At 40.7% G+C, this 27,116-nt stretch overlaps 1 protein-coding gene across 2 annotated transcripts in view; it reads right to left on the bottom strand.

The window, feature by feature from the left end:
• Positions 1-27,116, bottom strand: part of Ap1g1 (adaptor related protein complex 1 subunit gamma 1) — a 95,586-nt gene that overhangs the window by 48,545 nt on the left and 19,925 nt on the right. For both annotated transcript variants that reach the window (XM_006974118.4, XM_076572158.1), the window contains exon 2: positions 12,884-13,087. In XM_006974118.4, the coding sequence (XP_006974180.1) occupies positions 12,884-13,084 (201 nt within the window). In that variant the 5' untranslated portion in view covers positions 13,085-13,087. The remainder of the gene's footprint in view (positions 1-12,883; positions 13,088-27,116) is intronic.

The following is a 27,116-nucleotide window of genomic DNA, read 5'->3' as shown; positions in this document are numbered from 1 at the left end:
TGTAATGGACCTACCAACTGATTGTGTAAAAAAAAAAAAAAAAGACCAAGCACCCAATATTAAAATGAAAAAAGATAAGGCCAGACAATTCACAGAAACAAAAACAGTTCAAATAAATGAAGTTAATCTCATAAAACAAACACAAAGTAAACTAAATAAATTTATGAGATATTGAACTTGAAAGACATGAGCTGTACAGTTTATAATATAAGCTTCAATAAAGGTGTTAAAGAAACTTATAAATTCCAACCATTAGCCGGGTGTAGTAGAGCATGCCGTTCGTTAGTCCCAGAGGCAGAGGCAGGTGAATCTCTGTGAGTTTGAGGCCAGCCTCGTCTACAAAGTGAGTTCCAGGACAGACTCCAAAGCTACAGAAAAACCCTGTCTTGGTGGAAGAGGGGATAAAATAAAATAAAATCCCAACCATACAGAGATGCTACTTTATTTTTATACAGAGAATGGTGGGGCACGCCTTTAATCCCAGCCCTCGGGAAGCAGAAGCAAGCAGATCTCTGAGTTCCAGGCCAGTCTGGTTTATAGAGTAAGTTCCAGGATAGCCAGGGCAACATAGTAAGCTGTGTCTCAGAAAATGACAAAAAAAAATATTTTTATTTATGCAGATATGTGTCTGAATACACATGTATGTATGTACACATATATGTGGGGTACCCTCAGAGTCTAGAAGAGGGTATACTGGCTAGTTTTATGCAAATTTGACACAAGCTAGAGTCATCATATGGGAAGGAGCCTCAATTGAGAAAATGCCACCATTAAGACGGGGCTGTAGGCAAGCCTGTAGGGCATTTTCTTAATTAGCTATTGATAGGAGAGGGTACAGCCCATGGTGGGTGGTGCCATCCCTAAGCTGGTGGTCCTGGGTTCTGTAAGAAAGCAGGCTGAGCAAGCCAGGGGAAACAAGCCAGTAAGCAGTTCCCCTCCATGGCCTCTGCGTTAGCTCCTGCCTCCAGGTTCCTGCTCTAGAGTTTGAGTTCTTGTCCTGACTTCCTTTGATAATGAACTGTGATATGGACGCGTAAGCCAAATAAAAATAAACTCTTTCCTCTCCAACTCGCTTTGGTCGTGGTGATTTATCACATCAATAGTAACACCTAAGATAAGTTGGTACCAGCACAATAGGGTATTACTGCTGTGACAAACCTAACCTTGTTGTTTTGGAGAGGATTGTGGAAGGACTTTGGAACTTTGGACAAGAAAAGTCATCAGTTAGTTATTCTATAAGAACTTGGAAGATAAGATTGTTGAGAAGAGTGAAGATGATGGAGTCCTGGCTTGTGAAGTTTCAGAGGGAAGCAAAGACTCTACAGGGCTTTTTGTGTGAAGATTCTGTGGTTCTCCTTAGCTGGGGCTGAAGAATTAATTAGCTGTGATTAACAAGATACCAGAAATACTAAAGTGAAACCTTTGCTGGGATAGTCAATTCTGGCCAGCTGAAGCTGAAAATTTTGTAGTGATTAAGAAGAGAACAACATCGTTGAAGTAAAATCTTCTAGAAAATGTATCTTGAGAGTAGCACACAGAAACTATGTTCCAGACATGGTCAAGGTTGTACTTGGTAGTGTATGAGTCACCCAGGTGATGCTGGTTTTGAAGGTGTGAGGGGTTATGGAGAGCAACTGAGGCTTGGCACTGTGTGTCTGGGCGAGGGTCACTAAATAAAGCCCAGGAGAAGCTATTGGTGAAAGAGTAGCCAGCCCAGTTGCAACAAGAGATGCCCACAGTTTTGGAAATGCCAGTGCAATGGGAGCATTAGATCCCTTGGAGTTGGAGTTACAGGTGGTTAGAAGCCACATAATATGGATGCTGGTACCAAACGCCAGTCCTCCACAAGAGCAGCAAACACTTAACCACTGAGCCATCTCTCCAGCCACTACTTTTAAATCTAGATTTACAAGGACTAACAATCATCTGATAGCAATAGTTTGGATAAATAGTAATTTAATAGTTTGGATCTATTTAAATTACAAATATATACAACCTTTGACTTGGCAATTCTCATAAGAATCTGCACTTACTTAGAATCACATAGGAAAAATAACGGATATTATTCAAATATTTCAGCTAGGAAGATGGAAAATATGTGCCACTAACAAGACATCAGTATATTGAATAATGATTCATTCATGTAGCAAGACACTGCGCAAAATATACCATGAGCACATCAAGTTGGGGGTAGGGAGAGATGAGGACATGTATATTTTTGTGTTGCTGGGAAATGATCCCAGGGCCTCCTGAGAACTAAGTAGGCAAGTACTCTATCATGCTGCTACATGCCCTAGCCCCCCAAAAAATTTTTTTGTTGTTGTTGTTTTGCAAGACAGTGTTTCTCTGTGTAGTCCTGGCTGTCCTGGAACTCACTGTAGACCAGGCTAGCCTCCAACTCAGAGCTCTACCTACCTATGCCTCCCAAGTAATGGGATTAAAGGCGTGTGCCACCACCGATGAGCAAGAATTTTTTTTTTCATTTGTATGGGTATTCTGTATGTCTGTGTACCATACGCGTGCCTGATAGCTACACAGGCCAGAAGAAGACATCAAATTCTCTGGAACTGAAGTTATAGGCAGTTGTGAACCACCATGTGGGTACTGAGAATTGAACCTGGGTCTTCTGCAAGAGCAGCAAGTATTTCTAACCACTGAGCCAGCTCTTCAGATCCTTGAGGAAGATTATGATACACTGATATGGGTTACTGTTGAGGACAGATGAGTGTCCAGTGCAAACTCCATTCACCTGCAGATGCACAATGTATATTATCTATCTGGAAGGATGTTTAGTAAGAAGTTGAACCGGCCCATCGAACAAGTAGTGATGGAAAGCTAAAAACAGAGTTTTTATCCTACTCCTTCTGCATCTTTCAAATTTAGAATTTGAATCAATTACACTATTATTACCTATTCCAAAGAAAAATAATAAAAATACAGGACTAGGAGAGAATAAATTCATTAATTAAAACAGAAATGAAAGTGACTAGTGCTAAGAAAAGCTAAAAATTGAGGGGGAAATTATTTCTATATACCTGGACAGTATATATTTCAAAGCCTAACAAAAGCACATTTGAACATGAGAACACTTTACAAAGTAAGACACTAGAATCTTAGGAAGATGTAATGCCTAGTTAAGGGGTGGTGAATCAGTCTTTGTAAGAGAAATTCATGAAGAACGCTTTTTTGCTGAAGGTGCTTTTGTTCCTGACCCCTAATTCTCACAAAAGCTATCCTTTTTTCTGCTAGAATTACTTTGTATCTCCTATTAAATTCCCCTTGGCCAACATCACTATTTACCTTGCACTGCAATATATTTGCTTTTACACAGGAATCTCTGCCTCTCTCCTACCTTTAATCTCAAAGCCTGATAATGACCTCTTTCCTATTCCTTGATTTTCTAACTTTTGCTTCCAATTGTGAGACGCTGTTTTGAGATTGTATGGTTACCAGCTTCATCCCTTAACACATCCTGCTCTAATTCAGTAAATTCCTACAGTATAGCAACCAATGTGCCAGAGATTGATACTCAATTGAAAGGGAATATATAATAAAAATCGGTATCTACAGTATGTGCACTCACACACACACACACACACACAGAGAGAGAGAGAGAGAGAGAGAGAGAGAGAGAGAGAGAGAGAGAGAGAGAGAGAGAGAGAGAGAGTCACTATGCATAAGATACTATGAAAACAAGGGTACCCAATTCTGGTGGGGAAAATGATCAGAGAGAGGCTTCTGTTTCCTTACAAAACACATACGGGACTAGAAAGAAATCAGTCTGAATTAGGAGCTGGACCACTTAAATCCTAATTCCACTTAGGGGCCTGGGTTGCCCATTATTGTCTTGCAGGTAGTCATTAATCCTCTGGAGCTGACTTTTGAAACAGCCTTAGAATCCTCATCAGCAGGTGCATTCGAGCCAGCCATTAGCAGCAAGCCTAAGAGACCTGCAGCCAAGAGTCCTCTCTGGAACAAGCACAGAGTCTTAGGAATGATTCTTAAACTGGACTGGTGAGAATTGACAGGCGATTTTCAAAGTAGAGGACACTTCGAGGAAATTCCTTTTTATTTTTGGCTCTACAGCTTTTTGAGACAGGATCTCATGTGTCCCAGGCTGGCCTTCAACAACAGTTCCCTGTGTACCTCAGGATGACCCTAAACTCTTTGAGTCTCCTGCCTCCACCTCCCAAGTGCTATCTATAATTATACTTATGCACCAGCATGGCTGGTTACTTCAAGGAAATTGTGATAGAGTAGATTTTAAGTAGAGACTGTTTGTTTTAGACAGAACCTTACTATGCAGTCGGGCTGGCCTGGAACTTGCTATGTAGATCAGGCTGGCCTCAAATTCAAAGAGATCTGCCTGCCTTGGCTTCCTGAGTGCTGAGATTAAAGGATGCACAGCACACCCAGATAACAATTTCATTTTTACAAAATTTTTCTAGATTCTAGATGATTTTTATTTTGTTTTGTTTTGTTTTTGAGACAGGGTTTCTCTGTGTAGTTTTGGTGCTTGTCCTGGATCTCGCTCTGTAGACCAGGCTGGCCTTGAACTCAGAGATCCGCCTGGCTCTGCCTCCCGAGTGCTGGGATTAAAGGCGTGCGCCACCACTGCCAGGCAGAAAATAATTATTTTAATTTAGACTTTTTTATGCACGATGACAAAGACAATTTTAAGTCGGCTTGAGGACCAGTGAGATGGCTTACTAGGTGAAAGTGCTTACCACCAGGCCTGACAAGCTGAGTTTGATTCCTAGGACCCGTGTGGGGGAAAAAACGGATTTCCACAAATGAACTATGATCTCCTCACACAAGTCATGGAGTGGGGAATGGAGAGATAGCTCAGAGGTTAAGAGGTTTCTTCCAGAGGTCCTGAGTTCAATTCCCAGCAACCACATGGTTGCTCATGACCATCTGTAATGAGATCTGGTGCCCTCTTCTGTCGTGCAGGTAGACATACAGGCAGAATACTCTACACATAATAAATAAATATATCTTTAAAAAAAAAGTCATGGAGCACGTGTGAACACATACATAAACAAATGTGTGTGTGTGTGTGTGTGTGTGTGTGTGTGTGTGTGTGTGTGTGTGTGTGTGTGTAAATTTTTAAAAAGTCAGGCTTAGCAGCAAGCATCTGTGATCCCAGAAATGGGGGTGGGAGGAAGACTGGGCCATGTGCACACCAGGCTGATCCCAACACGTACTACTCAGCCACTCTAGCTGAAACTGGGAGCTCCAAGTTTATTAAAGAGATCTTTTCTCCAAAAGCAAACTGAAAAAGTAACCGAGGATGACAACCCACATTGGCCTCCACACGAGCCCACATGGCCAAGTGCACCAGCATACACATACCAAAAAGAAAAGAGCAGCCAACAGGTTTCTGGTTGTCACTTTCCTGAAGCAAATACAAATGTCTCCTTTTATCAGTGTTTAATATGGCTGTCCAGGGAACAAAAGTGCTCCACTCTGTTAGCTTTTAGAAGACTCTTACAGGAGGTCAGGAGCACGGATGCATTTGCTTGAAAATTTAACAATGGAGATTTATGCTCATGTGTTTTATTTTACCATTAAAAAATAACTCCCTATATAACACAGATACACACACACACACACACGCACGCACGCACACTTTTGAAAAACAAAGCTTGTTACAATTACTATGTAGCCCATCAACATCTTTACAGACCAGAAACTTTTTTTTCATATTTCTGACAGAGAAAAAAAAAAACCAAAAAACTCTAAAACCTAACATTCATATTCAAGAATCACTTCTCTTAAGAAAAATAACTATGAAATATTTTATTCAAAAGTATATAAAAACTCTAATACTAGCTGACATACCAACTACCTTTATCAATCAACATTCTGCACTACTTAATGTGGAGGCCGGGTGATGCCTGAAAATTTAGAGTTCTGTGCATAATAGGCTAATAGCTTATCACTCTGTCAATAAACCTGAGATCCTTTTGTTTTGTTGTTTTTGAGACAGTATCTCATGAACTCAAATTCACAATGGAACTGAGAAATGACTTTGAACTCTTTGATCCTGCCTCCACCTTCCAGATGCTGGAATTACAGACTTGTGTCATTTGAACCCAACTCAGGGCCTGTGGCGTGCTAGGCAAGCACTCTGCCAACTGAGCTACATCCTCAGCCATTTGTTTTTTACTGTAAGACAGTGTCTCACCAGGTTGTCCAGGCTGGCTTTGCACTTGCAATCCTGATTAAGTAGCTAGATTACAGGTCTGGCACCACCAGACCTGTTATATTATATATATATTATATATCATAACTTCAGTTGAAGCCTCTGTATGTTAACAAGCCTCAGAGCCAGAGTTTCAGAAGTAACCAACCACCCAAAACTGCTGTCCCTACTACACATGCAGAAAAGCTGTTTGGGGTGTTTAAACATTTAAACATTTAAAAATGTATCATATCCCTGACCTTCTCAATCCCCATCAATACAAACTCTAATTCACATTTACTTTATCATTTGTTCTACTCCTCACCCCACACCCCTACTTGTGAATATAAACTTACCTACTGTTTTTGAGACCAAATAGGTTGTTTCCAATGTTTTACTAGCAAAAACAATGCTGTAATGAATACAGTTACACTGTTTTTACATAATGGACAAGAACTGCTTTCCATTATATAAGTTAAATGGCTTGATCAGATGCAGGTTTTTCAGCAAGGTTTGTTTTGATTTGATCTTGCAAATATGTGCCCCCCTCAGGTAGCAATATTCACTTTCATCAGGGGCATTCTATCATCTTTCTTCCTCAGACATCAGCAGTACTTCTGATCACCAGGTGTTGCAAGATGGTAACAGTCTAATTCTCGTACACTCCCCTCTTTATCAGCTAAACAAAAAATTCTAAAAAGCAACATCTCTATACAGATCATCAGATTACCATCAATTCTTCTGAAACATTGTAAAGAAGAGTAAAGATAATGTTTCTTTCCTTCTATTGACCAGTTTCAAAATGAGTTAATTCTGCAGTATCTTTTAAGGACGACCAATGAAGTTCATAAAATTTTGTTTAAATATTAGCTTGCCTTCATGGTTACTAACCTGCTTGATGCTGAAGATGGGCTCCTATGGCAGAGCACACACTTAGCAAGTTTAGGGCCTGGGTTCAACACACACATTGCTAGATTGGGGGAGGGCTCATCTTTTTTAATCAAGTACACTATTAACCTCAATATTCAGTCACCAGAGTTGGGGGTGTAACAGACTCTTCCAATGACTACTGAAACCTCTAGTAACAACCTCTGGAGGCAGTCTTTCAGGCTCCTGACATAGACTAAGGGTTCTAACTTGCCTGTGCATTTCTTAACCTGCATTTAGGCTCTATCATCATTCTAATGGGCTCAGACTCTTTTAAAGTGAAATAGCATTTGGAGATCACAATCAGGGTCTGTTAATGGTGTGATCATTGTTTTTAGGATTTTTGTTTGTTTTTGGAGACAGGGTTTCTCAGTATAGTTTTTGTTTGTTTGTTTGTTTTTTGTGCCTTTCCTGGATCTAGGTCTGTAGACCAGGCTGGCCTTGAACTCAGAGACCCTGGCTCTGCCTCCCGAGTGCTGGGATTAAAGGCGTGTGCCACCACTGCCCCGGCGTTTTTTACGACTTTTATTTCTTTTTCTTCTTTGAGACAAGTTCCATACATATATCCCAGGCTGGTCTCAAATTCTATATAGCCTAGCATGACTTTCAACTTCTGATTCTCCTGCCTCCACCTCCAGAGTGCTGGGATTACAGGTATACATCATAACCCAAGACTTTGTGTATCTAGGCAAATACCCTCCCACCTGAGCTACATGCCCAGCCCCTGTTTAGGGCATGTTAAGGGGCAAAACAAAATGAAGTAAGGTAATATACGTGTTTGAATACTGGTAAGGTCAATCGAGCAATGTAAAAGAAAAACTACAAAGGAGACTATAGCAGCAGAGTAGCTATTAATAAAAATCACTAATAGTGGTTAAAAGAGAAAACCATGAGTATTTCAGCACACAGTAAAAAGGCATTTCATGAAATTAAATATCAAGAGTTTTCTTATGACAAAGGATAACTACCTAAAGCCAATGACAGTCACCATATTTAGTCATAACATGTAGTTTAAGATTTTTTAGTAAGGATGCCTACTATCATTGTCTTTTTCTTTTCCTCCTCTTTTTTTTTTAATAGTGTCTTTCTATGCCGTCCTGGTGTCTTGGAGCTTGCTGGCCTCCAACTCACAGAGATCCTCCTGCCTCTGCCTCCCAAGTGCTGGAATTAAATACTATCTCTTTTTAATACTGCAGTACCTATACAGTGTAGTAAGCAGATGAGAAAAGTGTTTTAAAGGAATGAAAAAGAATTGCCTTTGTTTTCAGGTAACAGTACTAACCACATAGAGAGCAACTCTGAGAACCAAGTTCAATAATGTTGCTAGGCAAAGAAATATATAAAAACTCTATTTCTGGGGGGATGGAGAAATGGCTCAACAATGAAGAGCACTGAGTGCTCTTCCAGAGGGCCTGAGACCAACAAAGTAGTTAACAACCAGCTGTGACTCCAGTTCCAAGGCATCTGAGACCCTCTTCTGGCTTTGTTGGACAGCATGCACATGGTACATAGGCATATAGGCAGGCAAGACACCATAGACATGAAACTAAATCTCAATTAAAAATTGAGTTTGTGCTGGCGGTAGTGGCACACGCCTTTAATCCCAGCACTCGGGAGGCAGAGCCAGGCGGATCTCTGTGAGTTCAAGGCCAGCCTGGGCTACCAAGTGAGTTCCAGGAAAGGCGCAAAGCTACACAGAGAAACCCTGTCTCGAAAAGCCAAAAAAAAAAAATTGATTTTGTTTAAAAAAAAAAACTATATGACACAATTGTTAAAAAAATTAAAGAACAAAGCATCAAAGCATGTGTATGCATGCATGCACAGATAGACAAGTCTTTAAGGATACAGTTTGTAATTAGGAACAGAAGCTTTGAAGAAGCTGCAGAGAAATATCTCTTAGAACGCATGAGACTTCATGGCAAGCACTGTGTTTCAGGGTTACCAAGTCGAGGACAGCTGGAGTACACTGACAGGAATGACACACACACAGGAAACGGGACAGAGCAGGCAGGCTGAATCCAGGGAGAAACAGAATGCTGCCCAGCCCTCTGACTGCCACCTGGATATCGTGTTGCCAAAGCTTCTGATCTTTCTAAGCTATAGAAGAAGCCCATACTTCTATGTGAAGGTCCTTCATTTGTATAGATTGGCAACAAATTGAAAACAATTTTCCAAAAGACAACTGTAGAAAATTTGGTCCTGGATCCCAGTTTTCTACTCTTAAAATAAACTTTAGATACTCAACTTGTGATCAGCAAGATGGCTCAGTGGGTAGAGGCACTTTTCACTAGGCCTACAGACTTTAGTTCCCTCCCTAGATCCATACCGGGGAAGAGAGAGAGGCAATCCCTGCAAGTTGTCATCCTCCTGTGCCATGTGCACCACACATATACATAGATATGGAACAGGAAACTTCTCAGATGGTGTCTAAACCACACAAGTGAAAGGTTACACACCTTTGGGGAAATGCTTTACTATTTCTGGTATAAAATGCTATGGGTACTGTTTCTGACATAAACCCTGATGATAAGACATTTGGAAGACAATCTCTTAGAATTCAGTACTTCCAAAAGCTGTTTGCTCTCCTCCAGGAAATGATAAAATAGGTAATGTTTTATGTACAAATCATAAATGTCTAACATTTATTAACTCAGTCTTCATAATAGCCCTATGTAGAGGTTAGGATTGTCTCCATTTTACAGATGAGGACACTGACATACCATGGTCAAAGAGCTTAAAGAGAAGGAAAAAGGTGGGGAGACAAGACAAGGAGAACGGGGAGAGAAGAAGAGAGGGAAGGAAAGGAGAAAAATCCAAACTCTTGTTCTCAATCACTCGGCAGTAAAACAGGAAAGGTGGAGTTCACCCTGGGCTGTCTGGCACTGCAAGCTTGTTCTTGGATTCTGGCATTGGACCCATGGAGCTAACTGCCCCTCTCCTGCTCTGGCCGACTCAACAACAGCTACACTGGCCTGTTTTGAGTTTCTTCTCCTAATTCTGACTTTGAACTATTTTATTCTTTTAAATTGATGCTGGAAGGTTTTGCTCTCTTGGTCACTTTGTTGTTTGGCAAGATTAAAATGAATAAATTTAATGGAAATAACTATTTATAGAATTTAACTAAGCACAAAAACTGAATACGTGTTATGTAAGGCTGAAGTATAGTCTAGTATTTATTTACTAGCTGAATAAATTTAAACAAGTCACTTAAAATTCTGAATTTTTTTCTTTCTGGCTCCCTCTCCATAGGATATCTTTGAGACAATTACCTACCTCCAGGTTTTACTAATGAGATTTTTCTTTAAGTGGCTACTAAAAAATTTACATTTTTTATGTGTCTCATTAAATTTTTTTTTCTTGGCGTTTTTTTTAAGACAGGGTTTTACTATGTAGCCCAGGCTTGCCTCAAATTTGCTATACAGCCCAAGCTAGCCTCAAAAGTGCACCAATCCTCCTGCCTCGGCCTCCCAAGTGCTGGGATTACAGGCATGCACCACCATGCCTGGCTCTTCACATTTTGTTTCTATTGACAGCATCATGCTAGACACTGCATTAAAAATTAAAAAGAAACAAGTAAAATTAGTTTTAATAATATATTTTATTTAACCAATTTATCTAAAGTATTTCAACATATCATAGAAAGTTTTCAATATTTTACACTTTTGTGTATGAGGCTTCTAAATACAGTATGTACTTTTACACTTATAGCACATTTCAATTTGTATACATTTTCAGTAGAAATACTTTAACTATAGTTCAATTTCATAAAATATACAATTGATAAACTCACGTATCCAAGTTGCTTAAAACACATTTAAAAGTTTTCCAATAACTGAATCAATACTCAAGAAAATTTTATTTTAATAGTCACCTTAGTTAAATTAGCTGTATTTCAAGAGCTCAATGATCAGCATATAGCTCCTGACTACCAAAATGAACACAGCCCATCTGACAAATAAAATGCAATTACAGGGCAGCTGTTATACACAATTAAACAAGAATGGCTGCTCCTCATACCTGGAAGTGAGAGAATCAAGATATGAACCTTTTTTATGGACATATTATAGAAGAAATTAAGACATAAATAAGGAAGGAACTTGTTTAAGTAAAAAAAAAAAAAAAACAGAGTAATGGATTTAAAATTATAATTCTTAGCCCCAAACAGAAATATCTTTATTTTTTAACTAAAATTTTACCACAGCTTTCTTGAATATTCACTCTTTTCAACTAAAAATTCAGTGTTTTATCAAATAATTAAGTTGCAAAATATCCCCCCAAAAGTCACCTATACCTTGAAAGTTATTACTTTTTTTTTTTTTAAGATTTATTTAGTATGTATACAGTGTTCTGTCTGCATGTACACCCACAGGCCAGAAGAGGGCGCCAGATCCCATTACAGATGGTTGTGAGCCACCATGTGGTTGCTGGGAATTGAACTCAGGACCTCTGGAAGAAACAAGCAGTGCTCTTAACCTCTGAGCCATCTCTCAGAGTGAAAGTTATTACTTTTAATGTGGTACTATGGATCAAATGTAGGCCTTACATATACTAGGAAAGAATTCCACCACTAAACTATACTTCGGCCCATGTAATTTTATGTAATCATGTTATAGAAATGAACCTTAACTCTGTGTGTATGTATACATGTGCATACAAGAGTATCTTTTTTCAAAACATTAAATCTACTCTGTCTTTAGATTCAAGAATTTCCCCCTTAGAACTCTCTTGGGGATACATAAATGTGCTGTTCACAAGATGTTAACAGTGGGCATCTCCCACTGGAAGGATTCTGAGTCTTTTCTCAACCAGGTTGCCTTTTCTTTTTAAAGCTCAATTCTAATATCATACTTCTACAGTCCTCAACATAAGAGAACACTAACTGAGAGCAGTCTGATAAAACTCCATCTGAGGACTTTGTTTTAAGAGGCAGGAGCTAAACAGGTAAGCTGCCTGCTGTCCCCTGACAGATGTATCAAGTTATCTTTGAGAAAGGCCGTGTGAGTACTTTTTCTTCCCTAGAGTTGCACTTTCTTTCAATTTTGCAGTCCATTCCTTTAAAAAGACTAGTTAGCACTGACTCTTATGTAGAATAGAATTTGAGACTAAAAATGTTATTAAGAAATTTTTAAACAACTCATATTTCTTCTATGACTAAATCCTAAGCCCCTTTTATCATAATAAAAGCATCAAAAGAAAAAGGCACCTGCAACTGAAACCATCATCCTAATGCACGGACTGGAGAGAGCAAAGAGCGGACATTTGGTCAGGAAGAGAATCAGCAGGCAGAACAAAAGAGGTGAACAAGAGTGGCAGCAACTAAGACTTGAGGAAATCAGGACAAAAGAAAATGCAAGTACCTGGCGTCCACTCAGTATCTTTAACTTAAAAGCACCTGTCATGAAATGTTCCCATACATCATGCACAAGCAAAGTAACTAATTAGCAAACACTAATTAAATATTCATTATAGCCCAGGTCCTCTGGCAGAACAACTAGTCCTCTGGTTAGTCTGGTAAATATTTAAGCTAGGGGCCACCATTGAAAAGAAAAAAAACCTCTGATCCACATAAAGAATTACAAGGGAGGACAAATGAGGGAATACCGTGTCTTTCCAGGTACTCGATTGCTCTCTCGATCCTACCCTTGGTGCCACAATGATCAGACTGTAAACTACAGGCACCTCCCTGCCAGGAAAGGTTTGACTGGTTCCCTAAGTCACTGTCATCAAAAAAGAAGTGTCCTTGCTAGATGTGGTCTCCCCTCAGCCTACCTGTCCAAAGTGAGCAGGGTAGCCCAGCATGTGCATATATAGTAATTTTGCCACATTCCGACACCGGTATGTATTGTCTTCTTCTCTAAATGATGACCGGATTGCAGCACATTCTTTCTGGATCATTTCTCGTTCCTCAGCTTGGGTTCGGGCTGTCCGGATGGTCCGGATCAGCTCCCGCAATCTGATGGGGGCTGGCATCCTCTGGATATGGAAAGACATAAAATAGAAATGTTCATTTTTTTTGCTTCCAAAACCATTCATACAACTTCCTATATAAAATACTGGCTGGTTTTTAAGAATGCAAGACTTGTTATATCCAGCTTAGATACAATAAAGTTTGATAATAAGCTTCAAAGATATTACATGCAAATCCCGCAACTTAGTAAATTTCTAAAAAGACTACAAAGGGCTAACAAAACAAGACACAGAAACATTAATGTCTGCCAGATATGATGGCTCCTTCCTGTAATGCCAGCATTCGAGAGGCAGAAGTAAGAAAATTACCATGAGTTCAAGGCTAGCCTGGGGTTCATAATGAGTTCCAAGCTAGCCTGAGATACAAAGCAAGACCCAATGTTTCAAAGGGGGAGAGGAGATAATATATCTACATATCTCACAAGAAAATTGAAATATTAGCTAATCATTAAGGTAATTAGAAAAAATCTATGCCTGACTTCAGGAAAGACAGGCATTTTCTGTTCAACTGCTCCTAAATTCAACACAGCTCAATAAAGTATCGAATGAGGGACAGCTCAACACTGCAAAGAATGAGAAATTAGAAGGAAGCAACTGTCAGGTTAAACAGCAATCATCTGTCCACCACACAGTATTTTGGTACACTGGGTATATTGTGAAAATACACTTCTGAGGAAGTCAGAAAAGGAAGTAAAGAGGCAGCTCATTTGGTAGAGTACTTGCCTATCATTCATGGAGTCCTGAGTTTAAATCCCCAGCACCAATAAGATCTGGTGCGGGAAGGGGTTGTGCTGTGTGTGTGTGTGTGTGTGTGTGTGTGTGTGTGTGTGTGTGTGTGTGTGTGTGTGTGTGTAGTGAAGGGGGTGGTCCTAATCCAACACATGAAGAGGCAGATGCAAAGATCAGAAATTTAGAATCATCAAGTTTGATGTCAGCCTGACTACATAAAACCTGGTTTCAAAAATTTTTTTTTAATTTTTAAAAAAGTGAGATGAGCCGGGTGGTGGTGGCACACGCCTTTAATCCCAGCACCCAGGAGGCAGAGGCAGGTGGATCTCTGTGAGTTCGAGGCCAGCCTGGTCTACAGAGTGAGATCCAGAACAGGCACCAAAATTACATAGAGAAACCCTGTCTTGAAAAAAAAAACAAAAAACAAAAAAAAAGTGAGATGAAGACAAAAATAAGCTAACCTCCAAAAGTAGCTCTATTAAGTGTCAGAAAGATTTTTAAAAAATAAGTAATCTGTAACAGCCAAAACAAGCATAAGGGAAAATAAAATAATCAAGTTGGAAATTCTGTACTATTTAACTTTAAGGATTATTACGAAGTTATAACAAGTAAGATACTGTAGAACTGAATTTAAGGAGACTTAGAGAATGGCAGAGCAAAATGTAAAGTTCAAAATGCTCAACTAGTTTTCAATAAAATGGCAAAACCATTCAAAAGGAGAAAGACTAGTTCTTTAGCAAAAAGTGCCAGTACACAGGGATTTCTATCTGGGGAGAAAATCAATGTTGGGCCAATAAGCTAGCTCAGTAGGTAAAGGCCTGACAACCTGTGTTCAATCCCCATGTCCACAGATGGTAGAAAGAGCCAGCCAACTCCCACAAGTTGTTCTCTGACCTCCACTCAAGCACCATGCTATAAGCCTACATACACCTACGCATACACATATACCCAAATACAAATATAACAAAAATAAGGTACTTCATGGGGGAAAGGCAACACATTTCTAATAAATGATGTCTATTCAGAATATATAAATTTTATAATTCAATAACAAAGCAAGTTTACTTTTTACCTATTTATTCATCCATCCATCCATCCATCCATCCATCCATCCATCCATCCATCCATCCGTCTGTCTGTTTGTCTGTTTATTGGTTTTTTGAGACAGGGTTTCTCTGTGTAGTTTTGGTGCCTGCCCTGAATCTCGCTCTGTAGATCAGACTGGCCTCAAACTCAGAGATCCACCTGGCTCTGCCTTCTGAGTGCTGGGATTAAAGACGTGTGCCACCACTGCCCAGCACAAGTTTATTTTTAAATGGGTAAAAGATTCCTAAGGACACTTCCCTAGAAAATGACACACAGAGGCTAAAGACATAGCTCAGTTGATAAAGAGTGCTTACTCAATATACACAAAGACCTAGCACCATGTAGGCACAATGGTGCATACCTATAATCCCAGCACTTGGGAAGTAAAAGCAGAAGGATCAGAAATTCAAGGTTATCATCAGCTACATAACAAATCCAAGGCTAGTTTGAGCTACATGAGACCCTGTCTCAAAATAAAATAATATAATATGCAAATGGCCGTAAGCATACGAAAAGATACTTAAAAGAAAATGCTATTTAAATCATAGTAAGACATAATCAACTAACCTGGACCCATAGGGGCCCACAGAGACTGAACCAACAGTCAGGTAGCCTACATGGGTCTGACCTAGGCCCTCCACATATATGTTATAGTTTTGTGGCTTGGTCTTTTTGTAGATCCCTAACAGTGGGAGCAGGGGCTGTCTCTGACTCTTTTGCCTGCTTTTGGGACCCCTTTCCCCTCACTGGGTAGCTTCATCCAGCTTTTTTTGTTAATATTTTTTAATCTTTGATTTTTATATGGAAGGGTGTTTTGCCTGCATGTGTGTCTGGGCACCACATTCATGCAGTGCTCTTGGAGGCCAGGAATGGCTGTCAGATCCCCTGGAACGGCAGTTATAGATGGCTGTGAGCCAACATGTGGGTACTGGGAATTGATCTCAGATCCTCTGGATGAGCAGCCAGTGCTCTTAACCAGTGAGCCATCTCTCTCCAGCCCCTTCATCCAGCTTTAATATGAGGAGAGTTGCCATTGCAACTCATATGCCATGTCTGGTTGATATCCCTGGCAGGCCTGCCCTTTTCTGAAGGGAAATGTAGGAGAAGTGGATTGGGGGGTAAGGGGGGCTGGAGTGGGAGGAGAGGAGAGAAGGAAAACTGCAGTCGGGATGTAATACATGAGAGAAAAAACACAGTGAGAAACTACAAACAATAGAATGGCTAAAATTAAAGACGTATATCACACACCAAGGATTAAAGTTCCAAATAACTGAACTGGTAAAGACTGCTCACAGGAATAAAAGTGGTCCAACTACTTTGGAAAACAATTTGACAGTTTCATAGAAAGCTAACTATATCCAGAACATTCAGAAAATCTATCCAGCCTGAAGCAGTGGCTCACTCCTTTAATTCCAGCATTTGGGAAGTAGAGGCAAAATCAGCAGTTCAAGATCATCACTGGCTACACAATGAGTTTGTTGGGAGGGAGGGAAGGAGGGAGGGAGGGAGGGAGGGAGGGAATTAAAAAAAATCTATTCAGCCAGGCAGTGGTGGTGGACGCCTTTAATCCCAGCACTCGGGAGGCAGAGGCAGGCAGATCTCTGTGAGTTTGAGGATAGCCTGGTCTCCAGTGTCCAGGACAGGCTCCAAAGCTACACAGAGAAACCCTATCTTGAAAAAACAAACCAAAAAATTGAAAAAACTTTTCAACATTATCCAAGACAGGTATTTACCCACAAGAAATGAAAAATCTAAGTCCTCACTAAGACTTGGGCACAAATGTTCATAAACACTTCATTTATAATTTAAAAAAATTAGAAACAGCCCAAATGTCTATAAAAAGATGAATGTTTAATAGCTTTGACATAACATGAAATTTTTTTTCATAAAGGTTTATTTATTTATAGTGTTCTGCCTGCATGCCTGCTGGCCAGAAGAGGGCACCAGATCTCATTACAGATGGTTGTGAGCCACCATGTGGTTGCTGGAAATTGAACTAAGGCCCTTTGGAAGAACAGCCAGTGCTCTTAACCTCTGAGCCATCTCTCCAGCCCGAAATTTCTTTTTTCTTCTTCTTCTTCTTTTTTTTTTTTTTTTTTTTTTTCTCAAGACAGGGTTTCTCTGTGTAGCTTTAAGCCTTTCTTGGAGCTCACTTGGTAGCCCAGGCTGGCCTCCAACTCACAGAGATCCGCCTGCCTCTGCCTCCCAAGTGCTGGGATTAAAGGCGTGCGCCGCCGCCTGGCGTTACTGTAATCTTCAGATGAAGATATCCATCTTCTTCAGTACACTATTACCAGCTGCTGAATTCTTAAATCAGTGATTTCAAGTGTTGTTTGAACCAAAACACCAGGTAGATAACCCACTCTCATCAATTCCCTGTAGCATTAATCTTCAAGTTGGGGACAATACACTGGAAATTTGGGGAAAAGCTATCTAGGTACTGTTATCCTCTTAGAAGAGGGGCCATATTGGCCCTCTAGAACCTGTGTAACTCAAGCTACATATATCTAGAGGTTCTTGTGCTCACAGAGAAGCACTAGGGGAACCAGGAATGTTAAAGACACAGGGCTGTCTCTTCAAAGGGAGAGATGTATAACCTGTTTTCTGCCCAGAAGGTTGGGAATGGATGTGGATAGCCTGGTGACCTCTGCCGCTATCTGTAGGGCCAGGCCACACCTGGCTCACCCAGACTCTTACGTTTATCTCAGACATTCTCCCTAGACCCTTGCTTATGCACTGTTTCTCAGTCAACAGAGCTCATCTTTATGGAAGAGGTCATATGTACTTTGAAAAGAGTTTCAATGTAATCATGCCTTAAGCTTTGTTGTACATGCAGATTGAGTTAATTATCACCAGGAAACTTTCTTCCAAAATTGTTCTGTGCTCATATATGCTTAACTAAGCTGCCTGGTGTCGGACTATAGAAGTTTAAACCAACACTAGCTACTGAGTAGTGCTGAATCAGATTTTCTTCTTGTCTCACTCAGATGGACACTCTGCTGGCCCCGGTGGTCCCAGAGAGCCCCCACACTGCCTGTGTATTACTGTTACATTTTATGAGAAAAGTCAGGGGTCTAGCATTTGAAGTTTACAAAATTATTTTTATACTCATTATCTCATTTGTCCTGTTCTTTCTTTGGTTTTGAAACAGAGTTTTTTATCATTCAGGTTGGCCTGAAATTGCTACTAAACCTCTGATACTCCTATTTCTGCCTCCCAAATGCTCAGATTAAAGGTATGTGCCACTATGCCTAGTCTATATGGTGCTGGGAAGAAAAGCCCAGAGGTCTGTGCATGCTAGGCAAGCCTTCTACTAAGTGAACTACATCCCCAGCCCTCCTTAGAGCACTTTGTAACTAAAGTAGAAATCATGCTCCCTGTTTTGCCTATGAAGAAACTTATTTTCAAACACTCTGCCATTTGCTTAAGATCACAAAGGTTAACAGGCGCCAAAGGCAGGGCCTGAATCAGTCTTAGATCTCGTGTTTGAGCTCTCTTAGCACTTCAAAATGAACACTACACTTACAAGGAAATGACACAACAACTAGGAATTGTTTTAAAGTATTCCAGAAAAAGAAACAACAACAAAGGCCAACCAACCAAACAACAAAAACCTGGGAAAAAAATTAAGAAGACGGGCAAAAAGTGATTATTGCTGAATAAATGAATGTTCAGTGTTCTGGTTTTATGTACATGACATTTTCATAATCAAAAGCTCTTAAGAAATAACAATGCTTCTAGGTAAAGATATAGTGGAATTGGCAAGAGTGCTTGCCTGACATGCAGGAAGGCCTGGGTTCAATTCCCAGCACCGCATAATCATGCATGGGAGTACACACCTGTAATCTAAGCACTCAGGAGGTGAAGGAAGAAGAGTCAGAAGTTAAAAGCCAGCCTAGGATACCTGAGACCATATCAAGGAAAGAAGAACAGAAAGAGGGTTGGGAGAAAGACTGGAAGAAAGAAGGGAGGAAAGAGGAAACAAAGTAGGAAAGGATAAGGGAGAAAGGGAAGAAAAGGAAAGAAATTGTGAAATTTCAATAAACAAGGCATTTAAACACTTAAATGTCTCATTGATAAGATGCTTGCTTAATAGTTAAGGATCTACTTAAAGGCCATCTCTTTATTGTAAACTATAAATGCCACATACTTTAGAATAAAACATCTGTAAGCAAACTGGTGTGCTGCATATGTAGTAGATAACAGGATGTGTACTAAACAGCATCCAGAGAGCACAGCTGCTAATGACCAAGAGCTGTAACTTCCTGAAGCCAGTCTACTGTCCAAAGTAGACTTGACTTAACTCCTTCATGGAGAAGAGAAATATTATCTGGCAAAGCATGGTGGCTCAGCCTGTAATCCCATCACTCAGGAGGCTAAAGTGGGAGGTTCATTACAGGTTGAAAGCTAAACAGTCTCAAAGGTCAGGAACCAATGCTACTGGAAGGAACAGGGGTATGCTACTGGAAGCTGAGGGGTAGACAGCTTGCCTGGCATGCATAATGCCCTGGTTCACACCAGCACCACCAAAAGTAGCTGGGAAGCTCGGCTAGAAAACAAGGCTAGAAAAATACCCAAATGAGGCCGGGCGGTGGTGGCGCACGCCTTTAATCCCAGCACTCGGGAGGCAGAGCCAGGCGGATCTCTGTGAGTTCAAGGCCAGCCTGGGCTACCAAGTGAGTTCCAGGAAAGGCGCAAAGCTACACAGAGAAACCCTGTCTCGGAAAAAAAAAAAAAAAAAAAAAAAACACACCCAAATGATTCTACAAAGAAAAAGACTGTTAGAAAAGGCTTAAATCTAGTCCCAGAACATTTACTTACTCTAACTCGGGGGAGGAGGTGGAACAAAAAATTTAAGCTACGTGATACAAAAACAGGTTATCTGGCATAAAGCCTAAGCAACCAGTCACAAAAATCACAGAAATAAAGTCCAAGCCACCAGTGTGATTTTTTTTTTTTTTTTGAAAGCTCCAAGACAATTTATTATTAGAGTTTGAAAGAAACCCCAAGGGGGCAAACTGTAAGACAGCAGCCTGGAGGAGAGAGGAAGGGGGAGGCAGGGAGGGGAAGAGGAGAGGGAGGGAGGAGTGAGAAAATTATTCTGTTTGAGTTGGGCCAGCATGGAGATCAACCACATGGTGACAAGCAGCCACACAACCAGGAAGGAAGCGTTAGAGAAAGAATAAAAAGGCCTCAAGTACCAAAGAAGCACACTTAGGCTGAGGCTACCACCAAAAGAAAAGGGGGCAGTTCCAACAGAACTTGATGGTGGCTCTGGTGTGATTGCAAGAGGGCACGAATTCTGGGAAGAAACACATTTTATATCATTGTGAGAATACTTGTTTCTCCTACTACTTCTTAAGCATAGCTTAAGGTAGATCCTCAGCCAAACCTACCAAGAGCTTGGTGACTGACCTGCCCAGTATGTTAACTGTTAAGGGACAAAACAATGGCATGTCTTCACCTAGAGGCAGTCCATTCTCGACTGTAACATTCTCTCCTCTAAAGAAGTAACCCTAAAAAACGTTTAGGAAATGGGCTAAAATTGAGGGCTATAACTCATTTCTATGAAAATCTAGGGATCTGATTCCAGCACTTTTCACCAGAAGGGAAAAAGTTAGTCCTTACCCTCCCAGATAGCATCCAGGCAGGATTTAAGAGGATTCTCTATGTCCTGTTACCATCACTGGCTCCTCTGAAGAGGTAACCCTAACTGCCATTTAGAGAACTGAGGTGATGACTGAACCTGGCTTCTTCCTGGGGTAGGTCTCAGACAACAGTTGTGGTACCCCTCCGGGGGCCCCATCTAGGAAACTGCAAATAAGTCAGTGAAGAAAGAAGTCCTCCGCTGGTGCATGGAAAGAAAAATGTGGGAGAAGTAGGAAAGAGTTACTAGCATTACTAAGACCTAGACAGAGAGCTAGAAGAAGCCAGAACAAAATATAATTTTAAATGCTAATAGGTTTTTATGGGGCAAATTTAGGGTCCTAGCAGATACATATACCATGTACAAGAACATCGAATTAGTTACCTGTTTGACTCACCTGTGATTCTGCAGTTTGCCCAATACTAAGCTGTCTAAAGCTTACAAAAAAAAAAGCATTTTTCCCTGAGTTGTTACAACTCACTACATTAATTGGTATCTTTATATATAATAATATCTTAACAGGAACAGATTAAAAACAAAACTTAACTCAGATGGCAAAAAATTGAGCCCAAGGCCAGTGAAGTGGTTCACCTGGCAAAAGCACTTGTTTGCCCCACACCTGCTAACCTAAATTCAACCCCTGGGACCCATATTGTAGAAGAGAATTGTAGCAAGAATCTTAAATGGTCTTATTAATTAAATCAAACCTGAAGCCAGGTATTGGGGCAAACGCTGAAAGATCAGAGAAGCAGGACAAGCCACAGCCACCTCACCTTGCCAATTCCTCAGCTGATCCTGTTTCCTCAGATTGGATGCCTCTCAGCTGAACTGTGCTGGTAAAAGCCTAAAAGTTTAACCAGCCAAAAGCTTCTAGTTTCTGGTCTTCACGCCTTATATATCTTTCTGCTTTCTGCCATCACTCCCTGGGATTAAAGGCGTGAGTCACCATGCTTGGCTGTATCCTTGAACTCACAGAGATCCAGAGGGATTTCTGCCTCTGGAATGCTAGGATTAAAGGCGTGTACTACCACTGCTTATGCTCTATGTTTAATATAGTGACTGTTCCATTCTCTGACCCCAGATAAGTTTATTAGGGTGCACAATATTTCGGGGAACACGATACCACCACAGAGAATGGACTCTCAGCTTCACTTGCATACCATGATACACCTATGCCTGCACCTGACTGCGGCCCCCCTTCCTCCCCCCTCCCCCGCCACATACACACACAGAGAGAATTGGTCAAAATTTTAAAAAACGCAGTTTAAAATCAAAACTAAACACATTCTGGATCCAGGGAAGATGAATAAGCACATGCTACTCTGTTCCTCTAAACCAGCAGCTCTCAACCTGTGGGTTGCGACCCCTTTGGGGGTCATCCAATGACCCTTTCACAGGGGTGGCATATCGGATATCTTGCATATCAGATATTTACATGATGATTCGAAACAGTAACAAAATTAGTTATGAGGTAGCAACGAAATAACTTTATGGTCGAGGTTCACCACAGCATGAGGAACTGGATTAAAGGGTCCCAGCATTAGGAAGCTTGAGAAGCACTGCTCTAAACACACCTACAGATACTAAACAAAAGCCATCACACAGTGTCCTAAGGACTCTCATATGTAGTCACAGAGAGCAGACTGAAGATGCATGACTTCAAGTTTCCAGGAACTTAATAGACAGGTTTTCACTTTCCCTCCAGCTCTGTCCAGTCTGGACTGACCATAACAAAGCAGAAGTGCTCACTGGAGAGAGGAGAAGCTCTGTGAAAAGGGGAAATCCCTCTGGGCTTTCTGCTCTAGTCCCTTCCTCGTTCTTCCACCCCAGCTCCTAAGCACGACCACAGTACTGGTGATAACTGGCATGATGCACAGCAGCCATAGGCAGATACAGGAACACTGGGGGAGAGGAAGGAATTTTTTTCCCTGACTAGTGGTCATGATACCAAGACTGTAATCATTCTCTTCCCTTCTCTCTCTCCTCCAGTGGATGATAAAACAGTAAATTCATATTTTTTTTAAAAAAAGCGAAACAACTCTTAATGTTAAAAGACGTAAAATACACCTAAACAATGCACCTAAAAAATACACCAGGCCGGGTGGTGGTGGTGGTGGTGGTGGTGGTGGTGGTGGTGGTGGTGGTGGTGCACGCCTTTAGTCCGAGCACTTGGGAGACAGAGCCAGGCAGAGCTCTGTGAGCTCGAGGCCAGCCTGGGCTACAAAGGACAGGCACCAAAACTACACAGAGAAACCCTGTCTCGAAAAAACAAACAAACAAACAAAAACACACAACACAAAACTAACAGATATACATAGGAAAATAAAGCGGAGGATGGTGAGTTCAAGGCCAGCCTGGGCTACATAGCAATACTGTCTTAAAAAAAAAATCAGCCAATAAAAATAAATAACAAATAATAAATGTGAAAACCAGGCATGGTGGTGTGCACCTATATTCTAAGCAACTAGGTTGGCTCAAACAGAAGGATCACTATTCTGTACAACATAAGGAGACCTCCATCAAAAATAAGTAGGGAGCTGGAGAGAAGGCTCAATGGTTAAGAGCAAACATTACTCTTGGAGGGGACCCAAGTTTGAGTCCCAGTATCCAGGTGGCAGCACACAACTGTCTGTAACTCAGTTCCAGGGAATTTGATGCCCTTTTCTAGCCCACATGGGCACCAGGCAGTTCATGGTACACATACATACAACACACATATATGCAAGCAAAACACTCATAAGGATAAAATTAAATAAATCTAGATTTTTAATCTAAACCCACTAAGCTCTTAGATGAAAGACGATGCTGATGTGGTCTCACTGGACAGTCAATTACTTTGCCCTTAGACCAGACCTACTGGAGATGAAGACTAGTGAGGCCTCTACTGACCTGAACCAGAGCTGTCAAGTTGTCTAGAAACAAGTCTCTAAGTGGCTGACTGAAAGACAGTACCCAGCTGAGTGGAAGTGGTGGTGGACACCTTTAATCCCAGCACTCGGGAGGCAGAGCCAGGCCGATCTCTGTGAGTTTGAGGCCAGCCTGGTCTACAGAGTGAGTTCCAGGATAGCCAGGACTACACAGAGAAACCCTGTCTGTAGAAAAAAAAGAAAAGAAAAAGAAAGGGTAGGGGAGAAAGATGGTACCCTCCAAACATTCAAATAAAAAATGCTGCCTAGTAAGTTAAGCACACCCCGCCTTTTTTTGGTTTTTCGAGACAGGGTTTCTCTGTGTAGCTTTGCACCTTGCCTGGATCTTGCTCTGTAGGCCAGGCTGGCCTCGAACTCACAAAGATCCTCCTGGCTCTGCCTCCCAAGTGCTGGGATTAAAGGAATGCGCCACCACCGCCCAATTAAGCCCCCTTTTTAAACTTCTAAACAGGTAAAATAAAATTAAAAAGGGGATACAATGCTTTAAATATGTGGGAAGGAGCAAAGATGAACAGTTGGTACTTCTCTTTATGTAAAAAAAAAGCCTGTTCTGAAAATCCTAGCCATGTCCAATACTACAAAGGAAAGCAATAAGGAATGTGCCTTTATTTGGCTGAAGTGCTCAAGAGTAAAGCATTCTATGGAAATAAAACACTGGAAGGAACAGCAACTAACATACAATAAATTACAAAGAAGGGAAACTACAGAAACGGAGCTATTCAGCCAACTTCTTCACCTGCCTTCCCTAGTCTTGCATAAATAAGCCTTGGATTTAGGGTCTTAGACTGTGAAAGAGATTTTGAATGACAAGTAGAAATGGGAAAGATAAAGCGAAGTTCTCAAACCCTTAAAGCACACTCTCAGTATCGTAACATCTCCCTCAGATAGAGGAGCTATAACGTTCTTAAACCTTGAAATGTGTACTCTCAGTATCATAAGTACTCCTCAGACACGGAGCCTCTAACAGAAACGTGCTGCTCTATTAGAGAACAGACTTGAAACTCTCCCACCCAAATAATAAGACAGAAACTCTAATTAGCATTGTCAGCCGAGCCACCTAGGACATAAGCCTAAGGACATGACAGGCCTCTGCTCCCACTAACTTAAAAATAAGGACATACCTGTAAATATTCCTTAAAATGGAATCCAGACATGACAGTACACATACGTAATCCTAATGAGCGACCAGGGGTTAAACAGATTCCTGGGCAGGGGGAAGAATACGAGGGACCATGGGCAGGTAATAAAGTTGGTGAATTTTCAAGATAGCCAGCTTCTTCCTCACCCTCCTGACTTGAGATCAAAGCCTGGCAGCTTCAAACTGAAGGACTTGTAGGCTTCTGTCTCCCATCAGCAGGCCGCCTGCTGATGGACTGGCTCAACAAGTTCAAGGCCTTGTCAAACTTAACAGCTGGGCGCCAATCAACCATCCTATCTGTCTCCAAACTGACCAACCCTGAATTAGGGGAGGAAGACTTTTCAGTCTTAAAAAACTGAGCCTTGGAGAAGCGACTGGAATCTTCAGCTTTCCTGCTCCATCTGCTTTACAGAACATCATTCTCTTTGTGTCTGCTGCATGTGTGTGTTTCCTCAGCCCCAATAAACATGTTTCTTAAAAAAAAAAAAAGGACATAGAATAGTCTCTAAAAACGTGTAAGAGTATTCCATGTAGATCTTACATACCATTCTATCTGAAATTTAATGTTAAAAGTATCATTCTTGCCAGGCGGTGATGCCACACGCCTTTGATCCCAGCACTCAGGAGGCAGAGGTAAGTGGATCTCTGTGATTCCAGGCCAGCCTGGTCTACAAAGTGAGTTACAAGACAACCAGAGCTGTTACACAGAGAAACCCTGTGTGGTGGTTTGAAAGAAAATGGCCCACAAAGGGAGTGGCAATATTCGGAGGTGTAACCTTGTTGGAGGAAGTGTGTCATTGTGGGGGTGGGCTTTGAGGTTTCTTTTGCTCAAGCTTCTCTCAATATAACAGTAACTCAATTTCCTGTTGCCTGCCTATGAAGATGTAAGGACTCCCAGCCCCAGCACCATGCCTACATGCATGCCATCATGCTCCCCACCGTGATGATAATGGACTGAACCTCTGAAACTGTAAGCTGCCACCACAATTAAATGTTGTCCTTTATAAGAGTTGTTGTGGCCGGGCGGTGGTGGCGCACGCCTTTAATCCCAGCACTCGGGAGGCAGAGCCAGGCGGATCTCTGTGAGTTCGAGGCCAGCCTGGGCTACCAAGTGAGCTCCAGGAAAGGCGCAAAGCTACACAGAGAAACCCTGTCTCAAAAAACCAAAAAAAAAAAAAAAAAAAAAAAAAAAAAAAAAAGTAAAAAAAAAAAAAAAAAAAAAAAAAAAAAAAAGAGTTGTTGTGGTCATGGTGTCTCTTCACAGCAATAAAAACCTAACTAGGATATCCTGTCTCAAAAAAAAAAAGTATCATTCTTTATGAGTGAAATATAATTCTCTTCATTAATCAATACCATCAACTAGATCCATAAAAGGAAAAAAATAAAATACTCTAAACTTCGATTAAGTCTGGGAATCTTAAATTCAGAAAGCTGCAGGGTCAGGTGCTTAATGAAGAAATTAAAAATAACAGTTTAGTGCCCATGGAACTATGTTATAAAGTTCCATGTAGTTCAAGAAAACAGAAAATACAAGAAATAGCATTCCACAGAACCAGGGAGGCTATATAGCAGGGGGACCCTAGGATGACTGTGGCTTATAGTAAGTTTTGGTTTTACTCAATCACTGGGCAAGCCTCAATGAAACATTTCACTATTAGGATAAGAATTTATACTATATCAAGCTGATAATAGAAAAATAAATAAATAAATAAATAAATAAATAAATAAATAAATAAATAAATAAATAAATAAATAAGAAGAAAAAGAAAAGAAATAGCATTAATACAAGCATTGTGCAGATCCAGTTCAGGCTGAATGATGGTGGTGATGGTGGTGGTGGTGGTGGTGGTGGTGGTGGTGGTGGTGGTGGTGGTGGTGGTGGTGGTGGTGGTGGTGCACACCTTTCTTTAATCCCAGCAATCGGAAGGCAGAGAGTTCAAGGCCAGCCTAGTCTACATAGTGAGTTCCAGGACAGTGAGGACTGTTCCACAAAGAAACCTGTCTCAAACAAAAAACAAAAACAAAAGAAAAAAAAAAAAACAAAAAAATAGATCCAGTTCAAAGTACTGGGGGGGGGGAGTAACATAGAATCCAAAATCAGTGCCAATCACTCAACAAATATTTGCTCACTCTTTTTTTTATAGCAGATATTCCAATAGGTACTTGGGTACAGAATGCCAATATATTCTTAAGAACTCAAAGGTGAAGCTGGATACACACCTGTAATCCCAGCATTTAGGAGGTGAAGGCTAGAGGATTGGGGACTGAGACCAGCATTGGCTATCAGACTCTGTCACAAAACAAAACAAAAACAAAAACAAAAAACAGAACTCAAAAGTCTAGTGAGGAAAACAGTATTTAAGTTCAGCCACATAATAAAAAGAAAAAGATCACTGGTAAAAAGAAGATTATTTTTATATATAAATAAGTCAAATATATTTGGGCCTGTTTTTCTTTTCTAAAATGGCTTTTTACTGAATTCAGAGTTTCTCCAATTTGGTAAAAATG

The sequence above is a fragment of the Peromyscus maniculatus genome, chromosome 5, assembly GCF_049852395.1.
Source record: "Peromyscus maniculatus bairdii isolate BWxNUB_F1_BW_parent chromosome 5, HU_Pman_BW_mat_3.1, whole genome shotgun sequence".
Lineage (NCBI taxonomy): Eukaryota > Metazoa > Chordata > Mammalia > Rodentia > Cricetidae > Peromyscus > Peromyscus maniculatus.
Note: the sequence above shows the minus strand (reverse complement) of the source record. Positions and strands in the feature narration are given on the sequence as shown.